The following is a 22,330-nucleotide window of genomic DNA, read 5'->3' as shown; positions in this document are numbered from 1 at the left end:
AGGCCTTATTCAGATCTTTTCCTTAAAGGTAAATTTATTTAATGAGGTACTGGCCAAAACCAATTTTCTATTTCCATATTATCATTGCCAAAAATTAGGAAAGCATTTAGTTTATCACTCAAATCAGAAGTTCTGTCTCCTTCTTGCTTTTGCTCACGATGATATGATTTCTCTGCTAAGTTTTGGATGCTGCTGATATTCTCAGCTTGTTCCTGGGAAAAGCCATAAAATCCTGAGTCAGGTCACTTGGCAGTCAAGTGGAAGAGAAAACTGCTTTTCTGCTATATTGTATTGCTTTGAATTGCAAATGTCTTTATATTTGCTTCAGGTTTTTGTTTCATTTTGTTTTGTTTTAATCCTGCCGTTGCACTCTCTGTGTTAGAATCTAAGATTTATATTTCTTTGACTGTTTAATGTTTCCTTTCATCGCCTTCATAAATAGTAATGACTAGCTTATGTATATCCAGGGAAGTAAGGCAAAAAGCCCTTGAGTGTGCCAAGTCTGAAAAAATTTAAATTAGTGTATCAAATGTTAGAAGAAGAGGAATTAAGGCTCTTATCAGCTAACCATAAGCCCAGAATCTTTTAAATTCTAACAATGGTCTGGTGGATACAGCTAAATCTGCCTTTACATAAGAAAGACAATAGCAGGCGTGTGGTTCAAAGTTAAAGATTTCACCTTAATAAAAGCTATTTAACATATTATTCTAAATCCACAGAAAGGCAAGTTTTTATTCTGAGGTGTAGGTCATTTCTGGTAAAGGAATCCCACACTTTTTAATGAACATGTTTCTCTTCCTCATTTCTAATTAGCTCCAGCACTTTGATTGCAGCATGCCAGCCTTCAACGCTGAGATTTCTGCTGGTAATGAAGCACTCGAGGTGGTATTTAATTAAAGCAGAGTGGTGCTAGGAAAGACCTGAGCAGGGTTGAACACTAATCCTTCTGCATTGCCCAGTGTCCCCTTGTGATTGTGATTGATGAGTTGATTTCTCTTTACAACTTCATTTGCATTGTGTGGCAATACCCGCAGGCAGAGGTGCTGAGCGTTTCTGGATCAGAGCTCCCCATTAGGACAAGCTAATGTGCTAAATGGGCTTGGGCTAGGCTGGAGAGCTCTCCTAGCACTTAAGCAACCTATTAAATCACGGGTTTATGGTGGGTGATGCGATTCCTCATGTAAATGCTGCTGTTTGTAATACCTTTATCTCTTTTTACCTTGAAAATACATATCCGACACCCACTATCTGTCCTGCCCATTCCCTCTTCTATTTATCTCAGTTGTGTTAAAATGATCATGTCAGGTAGTAGCTGCTATGAAGAATGGTGTACATTTTTTGCTGTTTTTTTTTTTCTTTTTTTTTTTTTTAGATTCATAGAGGTAAAATAAATTGATCAGGATTTTCTTAAACAGATAGCCATGTTTTCATCTTTATTACTAGAGCTCTTAGTTTCTAACTCGAATTTGAAACTTCTGTAATGCAGGATTGTTTCTTGTTTGCAACCCAAAGGTTGTAGCAGGACTATCCAGGCTCCTTATGCTGTCAGTCTGCTTGTCCACAAAGACAGAGCCATCAGCACTCTGCCCTCAGACCTGGTGTGAAAAACACAGTTCACTCTCCTGTAAAAAAATTAGAGCGTTTAAAAAAGTGCAATAGGAGAAAAAGGCAATAGAGCAAAGTTCCATATTTTGTCCATATTTTCTACCAATGGTAAGTGTTGATAGTCATGTGTAGCAGGGGTCGTCATCATGTGTTCCTTGGATATTATCCCAACCAAGCAGGCATTTTACCACAAGCATATTCTGCTATTTCACTACTATGTTTTAGCTTAATTAACAATAGAAATAAAAATTATCTTTTTATAGCAAAGTTACTTTAACATTATACACACAGCATCTATTTCAATATTTGCAAAAAGCCAATATTATAATATATATCTATAAGACTGGTGTTCCTGGAGCAGCTGGGACATGCTCACATCTGACCAGATCTCCATGTCATGCACCTGTGAGCATTTCCAACAGTGAATTTCTACTGGATGAGCGCATTTGCTCTGGCAGCAGAGGAAGCCAACAGTGTCCTGGGCTGGATAAGCAGGATAGTAACCAGTAAATTGACAGAAGTGATTTTCTCCCTTCACCTGGCATTTGTTAAATTTCATCCAAGATATTTGGCCCAGTTTGTGGCTCTCCAATACCAGAAGGAAGGCTCAGCACAGGGCCCCCAGGATGTGTTGCAGTACACGGTAAGAGGCTGAGGGAGCTGTACTTGTTCAGCCTGGAGAAGGGAAGGCTCCAGTGTGACCTAAGGGCTGCCTTTAGATGCTCACCAAGAGGGTACCAAGAACTAGCAAGTCTCTTCCCAGAGGTGTATGGTGGGAGGATGAGAGACAACACATGCTGCAAAACTGGAGTGAGTGGTTATGAAGAAAAGCTTTCCCCATGAGAACAGTCTTGCACTGGGAGAGTTTGCACAGCCTTTGTCTTTAGTGCTTAGATAAAAATGGGTGTAGCACAGACTTGCAAAGCTTTAAAATCCTGTCTGTACTTCCAGGCTCTCCTACCACTGCCTTGCTGCCGCTTCAGGGACAGCTGCCACTTTCTCTCTTGTCTCTTTAGTGAGTGGGATGCTCTGTCAGCCTTTTGTTTTTAGATCAAAGTAGCATTGAACCCAAACAGGATGCAAGAAATACTTCACATCTATGAAAAATAGCAGCCTTAGGTGTGCACTTGGATAACCTACAGGGTTACTATTGCTTCTGTTGAGACTTTAGGCAGATTTTTATTTTCCAGTCACTGCTAATCTCTCAGGTCAAGTATTTATTCCTTTTGCAGCCTTTCTTCTCACGTGAGTGAATGTGTGTTTTTAAGCTAGCAAGGGTATTCACTTTTCTGAGTTCACAAGTACAGACTTTTTTCAAATCCAGGTATCCCTGCTCACATTTGAACATAAATTGTCAAAATGAATGGTTCTTTCAAACAGAGTTGTTATTGCATATTTTCCTTATTACTGGTCAAGGGATATTCTTGCATATTGTCCTTACCTTGTTTTCCATAAGTTTGCTGTTAAATGGAGGGAGCACACACACAGACCATTGCAGGAATGACTGTGTAGCTTCAAGAAGCTCCAGCTGGATGCTCACTGTCTTCTGGTTGAGCCAGAATAAATATATTATGTTACCAGAATTTTTCTATTTCAGTGGAGAACTGGATCACATACACTGAAAAATTTTTAGGGTCCAAAAAGCCAAACCAGATGATTGTGCAGATACATGTAAGGAACTTCCAAATTTCCTCTGACCTTGCAGAGGCTGACATGTTGGGCATTGTCATTTCCTTGATGATCATCTGACTGCAAAGGGCAGTATATTCATAAAAACTGTCCACATCCCAAAATGTGATCTAGCAGTGTCTCAGGAAATAGATTAGTCTTGCTGCATCATGACTATGCTTCTGCTGCTCTGTTCTTACTCAAATCTGGGGCTTAGAGTTAAAAAGATGGAACAATTTCTGCAAAGCAGAACCACTGATACGTGAAATGAAGAATACTTTCAACAGAGTGTCTTCATGGGCCATACTTATCTCTTAAAAGTGAAATGCACCTTGTGCAGTCTGTGCAAATCTCTCTATTGCTGCCAAATAGCTTCAGTGCTTTGCCATTTACAGCAGTGTGCAAAAATCTGGGGTTCTATTTGAATGTAAAAGTTTGGATTCTACTGAATTTCTAATCCTGGTGAGGTCGTTCAAGGGAAAGGATTTCCTTGTTTGAAACCCAGCTCTCCGTGCCTGCTCGGTCTGGTTACTTGAAAACATTGACAATTCCTCTTTTCTTCCACGGTGACTGAGAAAATTGTACTTGCTTTAGAGAGGCACTTTGGTTGTCAGAGGTGATCCTGCATAATAAAGTGTTCTGGGAAGTAGAAGTTTCATACATGAAAAAAGAGATTAGTTCTAGATAATTATTTATGAATATTGGTATCTATTCTATTACAGCTTTTCAGAGATCTGTTCTGAATCGAGTTGACCATGTTAGCTGGATTGACTAGACTAGAAATTCAGAATGGTAATACACATACTTCTAAGTATCTTCATCCATTTCTGATTATTTTTATATTTATGGCAGATATTTTTTCTTTTTTTTTCTCCTGAAAGCATATATGAAAGCTAGTTTTCATCTAAATTCCATGAGGGTTTTTTTGAGGTTGCAGTTAGCATAGACCTGACTAATGGTGCATATCTGGCAAATACAGTTGTAGAAGGTTTTGTTAGGGTGGATTAATTATTCCTGTCTAATACTTAAGTAATTTGTATTTCAAAACCCAGTGCTATTTGGGAATGAACCATGAGTAATTTTTCAATAAAACTTGCCTGAAATTATTCTAAAAAGAAAAACCAAACAAAAAACCCACAATAACCAGAGATTATTTTAAAAACTTGCAGACCTGCAAGTTTCACTGTTGTTGTGGAGTTTGTTGGCATCAGAAATTTTGCATTGCTGAAGGGAAAATGTAAGTCCTCTGAGCTTCTGCACAGACTCTTGAGTGTTCTGCTTTTAGTTTTAAATCATTTGCCCTTTTTTTTGTGTAATTCTAATAAAACTCTTCCCACCTAAGGCAATGGGAACCCCCACTCAGGTGAGCTCTGTGGCTCAGGCTGTGTAGTAGCTTGCTAATTTGTTTATTTATTTTTAGCTGTTATTTTAACTGCAAAGGTGCAATGATGTTTCTCTCTCAGATTCACAGGATTTAAGATATTAACAAAGAAAATTCTAGCAGCAAACTATGCTCTTAACTTTCTGGTTTATGTTTGTAAGAAACAGAAACAAAAATAGTTTAAATTGTCAAAAAGGGAGAAAATGGGATTAAAATCAGGGTAGCTTCACCCTGCTCTCACTTTTCTGCATAGAGCAATAGAGGCATTTGCAATGTGCACTGCTTTAATTGTTTGAATTTATGTCATATTCTCTGTTTAATTGGAAATATTTTATATCATAATTTGTTTGCTTCTGAAGCGTGTGAGAGGCCTTGAATTCAGGTTGTTTAACTGGTGTTCAATCTGTGTTACTAAAATTAAGTTAAAACAATAATTTGAAAAATTTATTTCATAATCCTATTAACAAACAACATGTTCAGATCAATTTACTATGCTTCGTAACTCTCCATTGAATTTGATTCTTAGTTTGATACCATGAACACATATATGTGTGTGTGACATTAAAATTTAATTTAGTGTGCATTGCTTTTCTTAATTGATGTTGTTAGTCACTGCAGACCTCTTTACTGGAGGATTTAAATTTCCATTTTGACTTTTTATTTCCTGAAACTAGCTGATTTGATTTTTCATTTTTCTTTTTTTCCCCCCACTACTATTCTTTAGAACTGTTGGCAAGGGATGTATTAATAGCTGTAGAGTTTAGAAATCTATTTTAGATATGGAATGTTTTTGTTAATACATGAAGTCAACCAAGGAGCGGTGAATGCTTTGTGCTTATTTACACAAAACATATTTGTATTTATAGATATTCTATGTGAGTGTAAGTTATTATACTTACCCTTTCATCAAGACCAACGAATGGATACTTCCAAGGCTGTGCCAAGTTCCAAAATATGTTTTCACCCTTCAAATCCTGGATCAATTGGCTGCAATGGTATCTGGAATAAATGAGAGCAGATGAAAAAGTACTTTAAATATACCAGTCCTGTAGCCTGATTCAGTTCAGAATAGCCCCCAATTAAGTGAGATATTTTGCATCAAAGTTAAGGAGGTCATCAAATGTGGAGGTCATCCCTTGTTTTCATTCAGTAACTTAGGCAAAATTAATGTGTTCCCGTGTCAATCTGATGACATTTTGTAGCTACTGTACTCTCAATTGCTGCAGTCAGTACTAAAGGGGAGACTCAGATTGTTGTGGGCAGGTGTAGAAAGAGGAAGAAGTAAAGAAGGACAACATGTGGAAGAGGAAAGGGGCAAAGGGAGGTTTAAAATATTGGGAAAAGCAAATCAGGATCTGAATGAGAAGAGAAGAGAATTCACTAAAAGGCTTGGCAAAATAGTCCTGGTGAATTTATAGAGGCGAGTTGTGCCTTTTAGGTCCTTATTTTGGATCCTGAATTTTATCCATCTAATCTTCATGTATTCTGAGGTGGACTGAGTCTCCCTAAGTGCATGACTGACATATGTGTCACTTAAGAGTTTTGATTGCTTTCCCAGAATTCAATTCATGTTTCAAAGTTTTTGTTGTATTTAATCTCTGGCAGCTGAAAACGGATTCATTTCTAATAGATTATATAGTGATGATTTTTTTTTGTTGTTCAGATAAGCCATTAAACACATGTAGAAAAAGTGTATTTCAGTAAAATCCTATCCAGTATTGCATTGCTCAGACACCTTTTCCAGAACACAGCCCTTCACATCCCTCATTCTAAATCTGATGAAAATCAGCAAGCATTAGTGAACACACAGGTTATTGTTTCTTTTTAAATGTGGTCTTAACGCATTTAAAAGCAGATGATACTGCTTTACTCTCAGGAAAATTAGCAACACTTAAAATTAGAACTAATTGCTGTTCCAAGGAAAATGCCTTTGCATACACGGGAGAATGTCAGTAATTGGCAGGACACACGACGCTGTCACCATGAGTTCAGGCATATTTGCTGTGCATTAAAATGACAGTGGAATAGATCAGTTTGAGGGTATAATACATAGCAAAATTGTCCTATACAGCTATCAGAATATTAAATAAAAGGAAAAGGCTTCATAAAGTCTCATATAATCCCTCTTGGCATGGGTATATGAGCAGGTATTCAACTTTTTTTCCTTGAAGTACACTGATGTGATTAAATTTAACTTGACACAAGTGATGTACTGTACCATGTGATTGTAATATGTAAAAGAAAACCACTTTTCTGATTGAATACTCACTATCAATTCCTGTGTAGCAGCATCTAATCAGAATTTCTTCTGCAGCTAAAATGCAAACGCATTTGCTGTGTTCTCCATCTCACTGGGTGAGCACTCAGCAAACGCAGAACTGCTTCAATATTTTTGCTATCTTATTTAATCTAATGTCAGCCAGTTCACATTGATTATAAACAGTTTCCAGGCTATAACTTTTCTGTCCCAGAAGTGGCGTGTGTATTTTCACTAATTCTGGAGCATGGATTCTGTGGCTGCTGTCCAGGCCCCTGCACTGTGCAAACACAAACGCTGTTGGATGTGGTTGCTGTAGATTAGCCATATGCTTCTGCTTGACATGCCAGAGCTTTTCTCCGTACTGCTACAGTTTTGGAACTACCTCTTCTTCCACCATTCCTTCCTTACAAAATAGAACTGTAAACCAGGAAAGGTAATTTTTCATCCAATCCCACAATATATGCTATTTTAAAATAATGTATTGCTCCAAACAATGTTTTTTTTAAGCTGACCAAGGTTAAGTACCTGTAGCACAGACAGAGACCAGCTTTGCAGGAAGATTTACTGTCATATAAGTATGTTCAGTCTTGTGAAGAAGGTCCAGTAGTAAAATAAATCTCTAAAGGAGATATGCAGGGAGAGGCCATATAGATTTGAGGCAAGTTTTAGTCCCTGTTCTGGAGGACTGTGGAAATGAAGGTACAGAGACAAAATTGGCTATTCCTTTCATAGTAACAGAAGGTTTTTAGAGATTTAACAAAGAACTTTCCAGTCAGTATAGTCAGTGAAAGTCTTTGCTTCGCTATTTTGCTATTATATTTGCCATTAAAGGATTTAGTTAATTTTCTTCATAACTAGAGATTCCTTGTAACACACTCTTAATAGATTTTTGTTTGTTTTAGGCAGTTGTGACATTCAGCACTGCTTAGAAATATATTTTGCTTGCCATAAAAACGTCATAGTGCCTTTTTGGTCTTCTTGTTGAGAAGGTCTTTACCTTCCCTCAGTGCTGTGGCTTAGGTTGCTGATGACAAACATTGTTGTATAAACAGTTCCTTGGTAATGCTACAACAGCATCTTAACATAAACATCCACTGAAGTATGCAAATGATCTCCGTGATAAACAAGCATAGCAAAGTGTGGCTGAGGCAGGAAGCCAAGCTGTCTGTTCCTTGTGCCCAATGATATTTTGATTGTCATTTTAATCTTAGGAGTAAATAACATCAGCGATCATGTTCCATCATTTAATTTCAGTGCCAAAAAAATGAGTGCTGCTTTAACTGGCGTTAAACAAGATGGCATTGCTGTGGTAGTTGGTCATTGCAGCTCAGGTCATCTATGTTCCATTGTAAATAACAAAATGGTGGCAATCTTAAAGTTAAACAGAGACTGGAAACAGACATTCTTTGAAAACAATGTTAAATAGTTCATGTCTAGGTTTTTTTTTTTTTTTTTCCTTGAAAGAGCCTTTCTTGTCACCCTTAATATCTTTGAATTATGAATGTCTTACTTGTAGCTAGGCTGGACTAAAAAACCTTCCCATTTTCGTTCTCAAGTACCTGAGCAACACTTCTGTGGTTCTCTATTGTTGCCAAGCCTTGACTCCATCACTTGTAAGCTCACACTTTGTGTCTGTCTTCATTAACCTTCTTCATAGCCATGTAAGCCTGCTAAGTAACTTCTTTCCTAATGAATGGCTTGTTCTTGCATGCTGAAGTTCTCTTTAATCGACATCTTAATCAAGCAGCTACCTTGGACTGTTTCCTCTCCTGGGTAAACCTTAGGGAGTCATAACATTTCCCTGGATATGCTGAAGTCTCTTTTTCTGAAGCCTGGTTTTATAACTCTACTGCTGACTTTCCTGGTCTTCCTCCAAATTCCCAAAGTCAGTCATGTCATTGTCTTTACGGAGCTTACCACATAAATGAAACTTGTAAATTTACCTGATTTAAGCAAAGTAAAGCAAAACAAACCAGCTTGCATTTGATCATTTGGCACAGTTTAGCAGGAATTGTTGTCATTTAACCCGGCTCATTCTGGCTTTCAAAACCACCCTGTATCCAAATAGCTGAGCAGGGATGATCTGTCAGCTTTGCTGCTTAAGGCAGCTTATGGCATTGCATTCTCATTTCCCTCACTGGCTGACTGTGTTCCGTGTTTTATTTCAGGTGAGTGGAGTAATGATCTCCCGTTTGTGGTGCTGAGGCTCAGACCTGTATGACACATGGTGGATGAACGTGGCTGTTGTGGTGCTGCCTAGGAAATGGTTCCCTGTGAGGGATTATGAAGAGGAATGTCCCCTTTCTTTTTCTAGGCTCCATCAGAGCTCAGCAGTGAAAGATTGTGCCCCCAGTTAAAAGAGGTCACATAAAGTCTCTGGTTTAGACAGGTGACGTTGGCAGTCCCAACTCCACTGAGTGCTGCTGCCTTTAGGCGTGGGAGGTGGCTCTGCTCACTCTGGTGCAGCCACTTCACCAGTGCCTTTGTGAAGCACATAAAGGTCTAAAAAGGTCTCCAGTCCTGGGTTCTTGTTCTCTGTGTGCAATCTCTGTGTGCAATCCTTCACTCATCCTGCCCGGTATTTAGTTTACCTATCACCATCTGATCACTAATTAGGTGGTGTGAAACTCTGATCCCATTCCTCTCTGGCACAAATGGCTCTCAAGGGTGTTTTTTCAGCACGTGGCTGTAGGTTCAGCACCTTCTGTGGCTGAAAAATTGAGTAAATACTTGGCTCTATTGGTGTGTCCATTGCAAAGCCAACTGAAACTCTGGATGAGGTGGCATCTCTAAATTGGGAATAACTTGGTGACAGCTATTATTATCAATAAGATTCAGTTGCTCCATTTAGGACTTTTAAGAACCAGCTGCCTCCAGTCCAAATTTCCTGAAAAATTTAGTCAGGTTTTTGGAGTAAATAGCAATTGTGGTGTTGAATTCTACTTACAATACATCTTGAATGCATAATTTTAGCTATGTTATAGGAAGTTATCAGATTTCTAAAAATGATCTGTTTACCTGCAACTCTTTTTGGATTTGAATGTGCTCAGTTTTCTCTCAGACTCCAAACCTTGCCAAGTTCAATCCTTTACCAGTGAGGTGTCATTTAGAGAAGTTTTTTGACTTAAATTCTGGAAATAGTTTTGCCTGTTTGTGGGTTACAAGGCAGGAACTGTCTCAGTGGAATCCAGAATGGGTTACAAAGCAGAATGCAGGGTTGTGTCTGCACTAGATACAGTCTTGCTGCATAAGCATAGTTTGTCACCTGGGTTAGTATGTCCCATATCTTCAGTGTTGCAGGAAAGAAAAAAAAAAATTAAAAATGTTTTTTAAAATCACTTGATTAGAAAAATAAGAAAATGGACATACTAGTTTTGTTACGATCCAGTTTTAAAAGGTGGCAGTGGTTGTCAATAAATTAATCTTTTAAATAAATTTTATTTCAGGAGAAAAAATGCAGATAAAATTAGAAAACTTATATGGATGTAGTTACTGTTTTAGAGGTCATGCAGAGAAAACTACTCCTTTCTGTGGAGATGTAAGGCAGTGTTCCTCCACATATGCCGAGAATGGTAATGTTTTGCAGAAAATGAAAATGTGTCATAGTTCACAGCATTAAATTAAATAATTTGTGAAAATCGTCTTGCCTGCATGATGAGAGTTGCCACTTCCATACTGCTCTGGCTGTGGATTAAACAAATGAAAACATATTTTTCTAAGGTAACATTGCAAATACAGCTCAAAGAACTGAAACATTGTTTCTTGAGGACAGATACAGGCTAGAAGTTCTACCTAGTCTCTTCCTTCTCAGTAAATCCTTTATGAAGAAAGTCATCAAATAGGATAAAAGTATAAAATCCATTTTGAAGCTTTTCTGCTACTGTTGAAACCAAATGGAATCACAGAATGATTCAGATAGAAAGGGAACTTCAGAAGCCATCTAATCCCAATATCCCTTTTAAATCAGGGGTAACTACACAGATTAGGTTGCTCAGGGGCTTTTAGAGCTCAGGTTTGAAAGTCTCCAGGATGCCATAACCTCTCTGAGCAGCATTTTCCTGGGCTTAACTTCCCTCATATTCATGATCTTATTCTTTGGAGCTTACCAGAATTTACCTTTCGGCAACTTTTAGCTGTTGTTCCTTGTTCTGTCACTCTGTACCTGCGGGCTCTGTCCCTGTAACCTCTGGTTAAGTGGAAGAAGATGCAATTAAGTTGTCTGAGCCCTCCCTTCTTCGGGCGATGCTGAACCAGCTGCCTCAGCCGCTGTCATGTGCTCCAGCCCTGCAGCTGCCCTGGCAACCCACCACTGAACTCCCAAACTCATCTCCCATCCTGAGGCGCTCCAGGCTGGTGTTCCAGATGCTCTCCCAAGTGCTGTGCAGGGAGGAATGATCCCTTTCTTCACTCACTGACCACCCTTTGCTAATGCAGCCTGCAGAGCAGTTCACATTTGCTGCCTGGAAGGCAGAGCACTGCTTCGTACCCAGCTCTGCTCACCAGGACTCATCCTTTGCTGCAGAGCCGCTCTCTGGCCAGGCATCAGGGCCTGGGCCAGTGAGAGGGATTATCCTGTCCCAAGAGCAGGACTTGGCCAGGTTTTTGTCAGCCCACTCCTGTAGCTTCTGCAGAGCCCCATAACTGCTCCCTGTTTGCTGTCCTGTGGGAATTTGCATTCTGACACTTCACATATGGCTCTTGTGAACATCAGTCCAACACTTTTGGACTTGGTCTTGATGCCCAAGGGCTGGAAATCATAGCTGAGTTAAATTTTTAAAGGTTGACTGCTACCCCCTTTAAAATCCTGTATTCCAGATGGCTTTCTGAAAAAGGCCAGATGACCTTTTATATTAATAATCTAACCCTTCTTTTGCCCTCTTTCCCTTCTATTTGGGTACAAGGAGGCTGCATCATCCTCAGTATACTGTAGTAAAGGTGTAACACAAATGAGGTGGAGTGTCCTCTATTGACTTGTGAATAATGACAAGATCCTTTTATACTTTACACTTTCTTTAGGAAATTGTAAGAATCAATGCTCATTGTAGACGTATCCAGTTTCTTCAGAGTGTCTTGCTGTATGGCACTTAAGGCCATTTTGAAGAGTTGTTTTCAAATGTGGCGTAAAAATTTTTCCAAGGGAAATATTAGTTGATGGAGTAAAAAGTTGAGCTGCAGTTGGGAAGACCTTAAGAGTCAGAGTTGGAGAAAGTGAGGGAAAGGCAGAAAACTTTAAAAGATTTAGGTGTTAATGTGGAAGGAAAACAAATCAGTGTGGCAAAGTCGTGTCCACTTGGGCTATTGAAAATAGCAGGATAAAGATTTGCCATGTAGGATAAGGAAAGCTCTGGTAATAAATGACAAGATCATAAAGGCAATCCAAAGTTCCAGCAGCTGGAAGGAGTGAAGGTGTTGGAGGGAAAGCTTTCTCCATGTGTAGTGGTGTGTGAATAGAATTATGTCCTCTTGAATTCAGGCTAAGTTTTGGCAAGTAGTTTATTGCTTTCAGTAAAATTTAAGTAAATGTCCTTTGCAGGCTGTTAGGAGGTTTCAGCTGCTGAAATTCTTTTCCATAGCTCAGACACTCATACAGAGTGACTATGTCATTATCAAACACACATGCAGCAGTAGCAAGAGCAGACTTTATTGGAATACAGTATTTTATTTGTAAAAAAAGACCAAAAGTAAATGTTCCTCTGCAATGGGAGAAATTAAATGGTACTTTCCTGCTAAGGTAGCAAAGAAATTCTCTTTTGCTTACTTATTGTTATCTTTTCCCCCTGTGCTCTCTGAAAAAAGTTATTCTGCATTATCTTTCTTTTGAAAGCTGAATTTGGCTTTGCCCTGAACCTACCAAAAAAAGAGAAGTGGCTGGAGCATTCATTTTGTGTGATTGCAGAAGCAAATGATGCGAGTCAAGTGGCCTGGTCAGATAATTAAGCTACAACAGAGAAAGCTTGCAGAGTCAGTCAGTTGTGATTATCAGTTCAGTGTGGTTGGATGTCTGATTCCTTCTGAAAAATCTGAAGTGGCTGCTTTTATTATCATTAATTGGGGAGTGCCAGCAACAAACCTGGAAGAATTACACTGCCACTTTAAAGAATTCCAATATATTTCAGTTGGAATATAACTTTAATGATGAATTGATGACTGCTTGTTGCTCTGCCCACCCCTTTGAATTGGAAGGTTTGTTAGAATAATTCCAGTGTAATGTGTCTGCCCTGCTTCTGAACCCTGATATCTGTAGGCAGTCTGCAGCAGAATGGCAATAAATGTGTATTCTTTGGGGCTGAATCTTTTTAGGTTTTTGTTTGTGGGTTTTTTTTGTTTTGTTTTGTTTTTGTTTTTTGGGGTTTTTTTTTTAAATTTTTTTTTCTTTAGATAGAAGCTCAATAATTTTGAAGCTGTCTCTTGAGCATTTAGGAAAGTTCCTTTAACAGTGAAGCATCAGGTTGCTTAAAGTGTCTCACAGAACTAAACCTTGGTAGCACATCAGAAATATTTCCCCTGCTAAGTTAGAGGGATGTCATGAAATGAAACAAAAAAGGAAACAATATTTCATTTGAATGGAAGGATAAAATATGTTTAATCTAAACCAGGCTAGCTCAGTATCGATGGTTTCCTTGTGGCATTCAGCAATGTTAAAATCAGAACCTTATTGGTATTAACTCTGCCACATGGAGGAGGAATTAATCCCATGGAAATGCACATGTGTAGCTGGACATCACAGAGCCAGAGCCCTGGAAGGTGTTTTGGGTCTCTGAATACAGCCGCCCTAAGTTTAAACCAAAAACCTTCAGCTTCCGGCAACTTCCCCAGTAGCATTTCCAATGTTTTTAAGCAGCTATTAATGCAGTCAAGCTGTGTTTTTTCCTCCTCCTCCGTGCAATCATCTGCTCAGTGGTGCGCTCCACGAGCAGTGGCGGGAGCCGGAGGAGCGGCCGCTGTGATTGATGGGGCGCGGCAGGAGCCCCATCTGGACCAGGTTTGGGGAGCCCTCAGATGTCGGGAGGGAGGTCAGCCAGCCCAGCATGGGCTGCCCCTCCCTCAGCACCCCGACCTGCCTCACCCCTGCACCGCTCACACGCCCCAACCAGCGCTGATGCTCCTTTGGGGCAGATGCTGCCCGGCCTGGGAGCAGAGCAGCTGCTGAGTTCATGGAGAACAGAGGCAGCACCATGGTTCAGCAGGTATTTTCACTTTTCTTCTCACTTGAAACTCTTGATTTTTAGTCAAGACAGGGCACTTCTTATAAGCAGCTGCACCACTGCATGCAAGACTTCTAAGCCGTGATTTGATGCTTAAACCTGAAGGAGGGCAAGCTATGGGGAATCGTGGTTTTGACAGATGTAACTGAGCCCTTAGAACCAGCAGGTTTGTGGAGAAATGTTGCATTTTTCTTCTTTGTTTCTGTGCCCTGAGGATATGATGCAGTTTGGCTCATTTAACTACAGTACAGGAGGCTTTCTCTAAATGTGAAATATCTCTTGCCAAAGAAACAAAATGCACCAAATGGAAAATAGAGCAAAACAAACAATAAACTGTGAGTTCAACTTCAAAATGCAGGCAAGCAGAAAGGTTTTCATTGAATACATTTTTATGCTACAAATGTGTTTTTAAAAAAAGAACACTGCATAAGAAATATATTCTGTGTTCTCTCCTTTGTGTACAAATATGACGTGCTTGCCTTATTATGTTTTGACACTTTATACATTTCTTAATTATGAAATCTTTCAGAGCAGGAGATGCTGAAAAGTCATCTGAGATAGTAGGAGCAGTTTAAATTCTAAGCTTTTCTTCAAATGGGGTAATATGGATGAAAAAGGAGAACCTTCACCTACCTACATCATCGGAATCCTTGTTTTTTGGTTCTTTAGAGTTCAACATTTAACCAGAAATCAATAAATTTGATTTTATACACTGCCACGTAAGGCATATTTTTCAGTTGAAATGTGGTTTTCATTAAGAGTCAGACCAGAACATTTAGCAGAGCCTGACTGTCTGCCATCCTTTGTTCTCCTTGATGTTGCCAACAACCTCTTTTTTAAAAAACCATGCACAAAGTGAGCATTAAGGGGTCATTTAATCTTACAGATACTTGGAACTGAGTCTGAAGGGACAACTTCTGTTTAGCCTCTCCTGCCTGGGTGGTATTAAGCCATGCCTGTGTCCTGTCATACACAGCTTTGAAATTACTCTAATACCTGAGTTCATAGGCTAATTCAGGATCAATAGTTCCTCTTGCTTTTAGGGCCATTTTATATTTTCAACTTAATGCATTAGAATTTATTATTTCTTTTATTCATTGAGCACAATAAAGGAACATTTTAGGTGATTCTATTTAAAGAATTTTTGATTCTTCAAAACCTATTCAAGTGTATTTCTTGTGTAGTCTGGGGTTTCTGTCAACCACATATAGACACAAATATGTGATAGCTGACTTCATTGTTCTTGACAGAAATTAGTATTTTGAACAATTGGCTTTGGCTGTAATTAGCCAAGTAAATAGTAAAGGACTTGTTTAAACATATATGTTTTTATATTACATTATAATACCTTGTCTGTTGAATTAATTATGAATAAGAAATTCACACTGATTTTAAAGGTTAGGAAAGGCTTCAGTAGTCACTTATTTTAAGGGATGAACATCTCAGATTTATTGTCACTATCATTTGAAACTTAGAGCCTGCAGTAGCATGTGCAAGTTTAATTTCTTTAATGTCCCTTGTCTTCCAACAATTAAATGAACCTGCAGAACCTGCACTGATAATCTTATCTGTCAGTTTTGTGCTGTAAGCATAGTGGGCTGGTTTCTTCAATTGCAAGGCTGTAAATCTCTGAATATTTACACATTAGTAAAAAAAAAAAAAAAAAAAAAAAAAGACAAATCCCTGACCCTTTGTTGTTTACTTATTAATGGGGTCTCAGTTATTAATAAGTGAGCCAGACCTCAGCTGAACAAGTCTAATGGAAGAGGTAGGAGAGTCTCAGCATTGTGGAGGTTCTGAAATTGCCAGCACAATTTGCTATTTTGTGATAAATCTAAAAAGTTTGGAGTTGCTGTTAAAAATAATGGAAAAGTTCAACCCTCTTAATTAAATATGAGCTGTAATTAGCACTAGGTGTGGATGCTTAGAATATTAATTAGGGTCCGCATGGAACTGCTGTCAAGGTTAATGAGAAACAGTGGGGGTCTCAGCAACATCTGGTTTAGGAGTGGAGGTGGCACAAAGCCCTTTAGATGAAATGCACCTGGACATCACCCCTTGGTCCCTCTGTTGCCATTGCTGCTCTTTTTTAACAGCTGCTGCCTCTGGTGCCCTGTTCAGCATCTGACAGGAAGGAATAGCTTCAGGACCAGCACTAACCAGCTCCTGTGTTTCAAAACCAGCACAGTGAAAATGCTTATAGAGGCAGAATCTGGATTTGCTTTTGTTCCTTCTTACCCCTTGCTCAAGTCCCTCCTGAAACAGCTGATTAAAAAATTTAAGGTTGGCTGCCTCCCACACAAGTTTTAAAAGTACTTCTTGAACATTTAATGAATGTCTCTGGTGTAATCCAGTCATTCCTGGGTTTTGCTTCATCTGGATTTTTACATTTTTTTAATAGTGAAAATATTAGGTAAAAGAAATAAGAAAAGAGCTTGACCATTTGAATATTAGAGGGTAAAAGTACACATTTTAAAAAGTTTTTAACCTCCACAGAAATTTATCAGGGCAAGTTTCAGTGCAGCATTAACCTTGCTAAATTGTAGATATACAAACAAATCTTAGTGACTTAACCCCATGAAGTCAGTAAATGACACTGGTTGCCTGCTAAAGATGATTGAATGAATCAGTGTAAACCCCTTGCTCAAGGCCATACATTAAACCAGCAGCAAAGACAGGCTTAAAATTAGCGAGGGTTTGATTGCTAATATAAAGTTCTAATTTTTTTCAGACACACTGAGTGCCTCTTACAATGGAAAGTTCAGTTTTCTTTTTTAAGCCTGTCAAGTACCAAGACTTAACTCTTGTGCGAATTCTTGAAAGCTCTTCAGTTTAGGATGAGTTCAGGTCAGAGAGCTGATGTCTGAATTAGTTGAAATTGGCTGGAAATGCCCTTAAGTACAAAGTGCAGAAGAATGTATTTTATTCATCCACCCTATTTTAAATTAGGAAATCAAGGACTGATGAATATGAATAAAATCCCTGCAATAGTCTTGGGCAGGTGCTTGTACATGCGTTGGTGGGAGAATGATGGAGTAGTCTAAAAGGTAATTAAATTTTAACTGGGCATTTTTACATTCATTGCTTATTAGTGGGATAATTTTATTTTGTAAATTAGTTTATCTGAGGTTGGGATAGTCCCTGCACTAATTGCCTCTAATTCTGTCGCAGGCAAAATCTCATTTTGGTCATTTTTTATATAGGTTCAGAAAGATTGTAGTGTACATTTCCTTCTCTAAAATTATTGCTTTTCGGTGTCGGGAAAGCATTTAGTCAGAAGCTTTTTAATTGATAAATTAACAGGCTTGGATATTCTTTATTATATCAAATGAAAATATGTATCTCTCTATAAAGACATGAGGCTAGTGTTATTAATGCTATAGGCTAATTGTGATATGGAAATGAAATACTGTTGTCTTCAAATATAAAACCTTTAAAGTTCTTATATAAATTTCTCTTGACATAGAATTTTTCTTTTATGTTATTTAGGGTTTTGAACTTAAGTACTTGTAGATTCAAATACTTAATGTTTTGATTAGATCTCATTACTATTTTGCATTTGTGGCATGCAGTTGCTCAATGCAGAGTACCTCAAAGTATTCTGAATATCTCATGGCATTATTGCACATAGGTAATTTTAGTGTTCGTTAACAGTATGCACCCAAATCCTGTGTTGCCTATATTGTGTTCTGTAAGTGGCCAGGCAGAGTGATCACAGACTGCAGGCTGAGCTTAGCTGAGCTCTGTGTGTTGTGCTGTGCTCAGTTGTGCCCGGGAACCTTTGGAATAAACTGGCTTTGTTCCTCTTCCTTGTCTGAGTTGAGGCACCGTTAGTGCAGGCGGATTTCACTGACCTTTCCCACCTAAAGGCTAGTCTACAGTTATCCAGCGAGCAGTCGACTTGTTTGCCTAATTACAATAATATTTAATAGGGTTAGCAAAATGCATTTAATGCAGATAAGGAATATCCTCCTCAAGCAGCAGCTGCTGTGCCCTTTTCAAGGCTCTCTGTGTTACGGGTGCAGGACCTTCGCTTATTTTATCTCACTCCACGTTTCTTCCTTTTTTTATTATTATTATTATTATTATTTTTTCCCTTTGATTTCCACAGGGTAATCAGGAAGCTACAGCACCTCCTGACACAATGGCACAGCCTTATGCCTCAGCCCAGTTCGCTCCACCTCAGAACGGTATCCCTGCAGAATACACAGCCCCACATCCGCATCCAGCTCCAGACTACACAGGCCAAAGCACTGTTCCAGAGCACACGTTAAACATGTACCCTCCTGCTCAGACACACTCCGAACAGAGTGCAGCTGACACAAATGCACAAACTGTCTCCGGCACAGCCACAGTAAGTCAAGGTTACTGCTCTTTCTAAAGCTCTGTGTTTTGTGTGTATTTATCAATAACGCTTTTTTCCTTGACACGCTTCATTTGCGTTAGGCTCAGGCGCCGTGTTAAGGTTGAAAGTCTGGCAAAGTTTGCTGTTGAACCTGGAGAATGTGTTTTCGCTGGTTTTGGAGCTTCTTAGTAAGTGCTGGAGCTTTGTCGAACCGGGAGTTTAATTTTCAACAGCGTTAGACAAAATGATTAATAGCCAGCCCATGAATCACAGCATAAATTTTAATTAAGTCAAATATGAAAAAACATTGCACATGAGTGTATGTAGGCATTCATTTGCTACCAAAAACCCCTAACCAGACTAATTTGATTATTTTTATGACCTCTATGTTTTCAACACAAGTAGTTTTAATAAAAGTATTACTTGAATGATCCTGTACAAAATTTACTGTGTGAATTAGTATTGTGAAGAGCATGTCTGCAATATTGTATTTTCTAGAGAGCTTGTTTGTGCAGCCATTACCCAAGTTGTGTGTGGATCTGTGCTAAACAGAGCAGAAATGATAGACTTTCCATCTATTTGATTTATATGTGAAGTTCTGAAGTGCCATGAATTATGCAAGAGACTCCTTGGAAGGTTCTACCTTGTAATTTAAGTCACAAATTTCACACACTGATAGTTTAGTGTTTCTGTCTTAATTCTAGAGTGGGACCCAATATATCCAGTGCCAAGAACTGGCATGTTTCTGAGCCATCAACCAGCCCCCAGTGTGGCATGTGCAGGATGGAGCACAGAACAGGCAGTGCTTGAAACATCTCTCCTGGCTGTCCTCATCCTTGCCTCAGCCATTCTCCGTGCCTCAGCTTACCTCCCCTTCCTTCCTGGCTGATAGCCAGCCTAAAAGGTTTCATGCATTAGGGCAAGAAAAAAAGGAAAGCACATTCTCTTAAATGAGCTCTGCAAATTTATGTTTATTGCCATGCCACTAATTTCTTTATATGGGTAGTGCAAGAAAGGAAAGCAATAGCAAAGGCACCAAAGAATATTCCTTGCTATTATGGCAGATAAAATCTTGTGAATTAATTACACATTTTTGTGTTTTATGCAGTAAAATGTTTTGGTCTTTTTATTTTTAACTTGGTAACTTTTTATTGCCCCAAGTTTCTCTTTTCTCCAGTACTAGGAGAAAGTTTAAATTGAAGACCATCCTATTTGCTGGAATCTCATAGTATTCTTTGCAGCTCTACTGTGTGTCCTCTTATCCATCTCTTTGCTAAGTTAAATTTCTGGTTCTTTCCAGCTTTTAAACTTGCTTCCATAATCATTTTTGGATTGTTGTCTAACTCTTGTCAAATACCACAGTCACTGGTTTAGAGCAGGAATCCTAAGCTGAATATATACTCCAGAAGAGATTGGATATTGATGAAAAAGATAGTATTTCCTACTGTACCTTTTTTGTTCTTTTATGTTCTCTGATTTTGCTTGGTTTTTGTGACCACTGCTGCAACTTGAACAATCCACTGTGATGGCCAGCTCAGCCTTTTCATGTTTTCAAACAGTTTCTGTTCAATTCTGAAGTAAAATACTGACAGAGCTAAAATCAATGGTAAAAGACCTGTCGATGGGAGTGGGACAGGAGCTCATCCCTCATCATTTATTGCTTTCCATTGATTGTGTTTCCTCACCCCGTTTTGATTTTTCAGTTTGAAGAAATGTCACTCACTTTATCAGAGAAGTCAGGGATGTGTTTTCCCAACATCTTCCGTAGCAAAGGCTGGTGAAAAGACATAGTTTGGATTGTCTGCAATGCCCTTATCTTCTTCAAGTGCTCTATTCAATCCCAGCTCCAGCAAATCCAATGATTCCCTGCTTCTGATATGCAAATAGACTTCATTGTTATTTGGTTTTGTGTCCTTTGCTATCTGCTCTTACTTGCTTTTTGCCTTCCTAATATCCAACTTGTATTTTACCTGTCAGACACCTTTTCCCTTCTGTTTCCCCTTGGAGTGAATTTCCATTCTCTGCAGGATAACACTTCAATTCCACTAACCTGTTATATTCAGGGAATATGGTATAGTTATTTCGGTTTTTTTATTGTGGATCCTTTCCTTGCATTCTGGTTTCCTTTCTTTCAGAGGAATGGACAGAACATTTTGAAGTAGTTCTCATGCTGTTTATAAAGAATTAAATTTCCTTCCTTTTGACTTTAGGGTCTATTTGAGAAAGTTTTGGTATGGTTCAGTTTTTAACAAGATATTTTTTTTCTAAATTGCAATGTTATATTGAAAGCTGTGGATGCTCTCCCTCAAGAGCAGGGCAATGAAAAGGCAGGTTTCCAAGCAGTGTGTTCATCTATGGTTCTGCACTGACATTTAACACATTGTTCACCAGTCAGGTTTACAAATGTACAGACAAATGTTGCTTGCACAATTTAATTACAGGTACCTAGGTTTAAAATCTGTTATGCTGGGTGGCATTAGCCATTGCTCTTGGCAAACTGTGGAGAATTTAAAAATAGATATATGCAGATGGATCCCAGGCAAATTTAACATGGGCTTTGTAACATTATGAGGGTCCAGCTGTGTACGCTGTAGGTTTAATAATAAAAGTTTTTATTACAAAAGAGAGCTTCAATAGCACTGTGTCAACACTGTACCTCCATGTGGTCTTTATTTCCAAAGGAGAAAAAATATGTTTTTTTCTAATTCCTGCTAGCTTTGAGAATAGTTGATTTCCAGTTGAGTTTTAAGTGGGTTTGGTGTTGGGACACAGTGGCATTTGTTTGGTAGTAAGCTGTTTATGACATGCATTTGAAAGAAGAACAATCAATTGGCCAATCTTTTACAAAATAATACTGTTGTGATTAAGGACAAACTGTTGGAGGCAGAACCAGTTTGTGAATTTTCATACTCATAGATTTATGTACATGTGAAGGCAGATGCACCATTAAAACAGATTTTAAGATTTTGCAATGTGAACCAAAAAACTGCAGGGCAATTGTCTAAACTGTAGAATTTGCCAGAGGTGACTTAACCTCCCCCATGACGGACTGAATCCATGATGAGGTGAGATACGTCCCAGGCTTTCTCTGAGTGTCCCAGGTTCTTTCTTCCTGTCTGAAAGAATCATGCACTGCAGCTGGAGCTCACGCTGGGTCTAGTGCCACCTAAACCCCAGTAAAGATAGAAATAATAAAAATAAACGTGTTCTGTGTAACTTCTCTTGAATCCTCAACTGTAGCCCAGGATCACTGTGATCCTGACCCAGCTGGAGCCACTGACAGGATCCCCATTTGCCACAAACTGAGCAAAATTCCAGTCACGGGTTTTATTACAGGTTTGCAATTTTGTGCAGAGTGCTCTTGTAATTCATGTTCAAAAGTACTTCACATATTCTTGGACATGCTCTTGTACTTCTAGAAAGTGTCTTTCCCAGTGACCAGTTTTAATCTGTTTAGATAAAATAGTGTAACACGGTATTCTGTCAGAGTAAGTGCTGGAACAAGAGGTGCTCAGATTGCATGTGCAGGGATTGCTAACTCTGACTGTGGTGCTAAGAAACAGGAGAAAAGGGACAGAATCAAAAGGCAGTAAATTATTAAAGACAGGGTGACTTAGCTGAAATAATATGAAATTATTAGTAGGTAATAAAATACTGTTTGAAGTTACCCGGAGTCTCAGCATCTCTGTTTTTTTTTAAATAAGGAAGTGCATTTGAGTATATGCAAATCAATAATCAACCAGCAGTGGGTTATTTAAGTGCTGGTAGGCTTTTGGAGTTGCATAGCATCAACCATGTCTTAAAGCATTAACAAAAAGAGTAAATGGCTTCTTCCTAGAAGGTTGGATCTATAAAAAGTATGTCAC

The 22,330-nt window shown here is 38.7% G+C and overlaps 1 protein-coding gene across 50 annotated transcripts in view; it reads left to right on the top strand.

Moving 5' to 3' along the window:
- Nucleotides 1-22,330, top strand: part of RBFOX1 (RNA binding fox-1 homolog 1) — a 1,140,648-nt gene that overhangs the window by 996,327 nt on the left and 121,991 nt on the right. For 46 of the 50 annotated variants that reach the window (XM_030284820.4, XM_030284819.4, XM_030284817.4 and 43 more), the window contains one exon: nt 18,231-18,473. The exons of the other annotated variants lie outside the window; for them this stretch is intronic. In XM_030284820.4, coding sequence (XP_030140680.1) covers nt 18,231-18,473 — 243 coding nt within the window. The remainder of the gene's footprint in view (nt 1-18,230; nt 18,474-22,330) is intronic. 50 annotated transcript variants of the gene reach the window in all.

This window comes from Taeniopygia guttata, chromosome 14 (assembly GCF_048771995.1).
Source record: "Taeniopygia guttata chromosome 14, bTaeGut7.mat, whole genome shotgun sequence".
Classification (NCBI taxonomy): domain Eukaryota; kingdom Metazoa; phylum Chordata; class Aves; order Passeriformes; family Estrildidae; genus Taeniopygia; species Taeniopygia guttata.
This window is presented reverse-complemented; position numbering and strand designations above follow the sequence as displayed.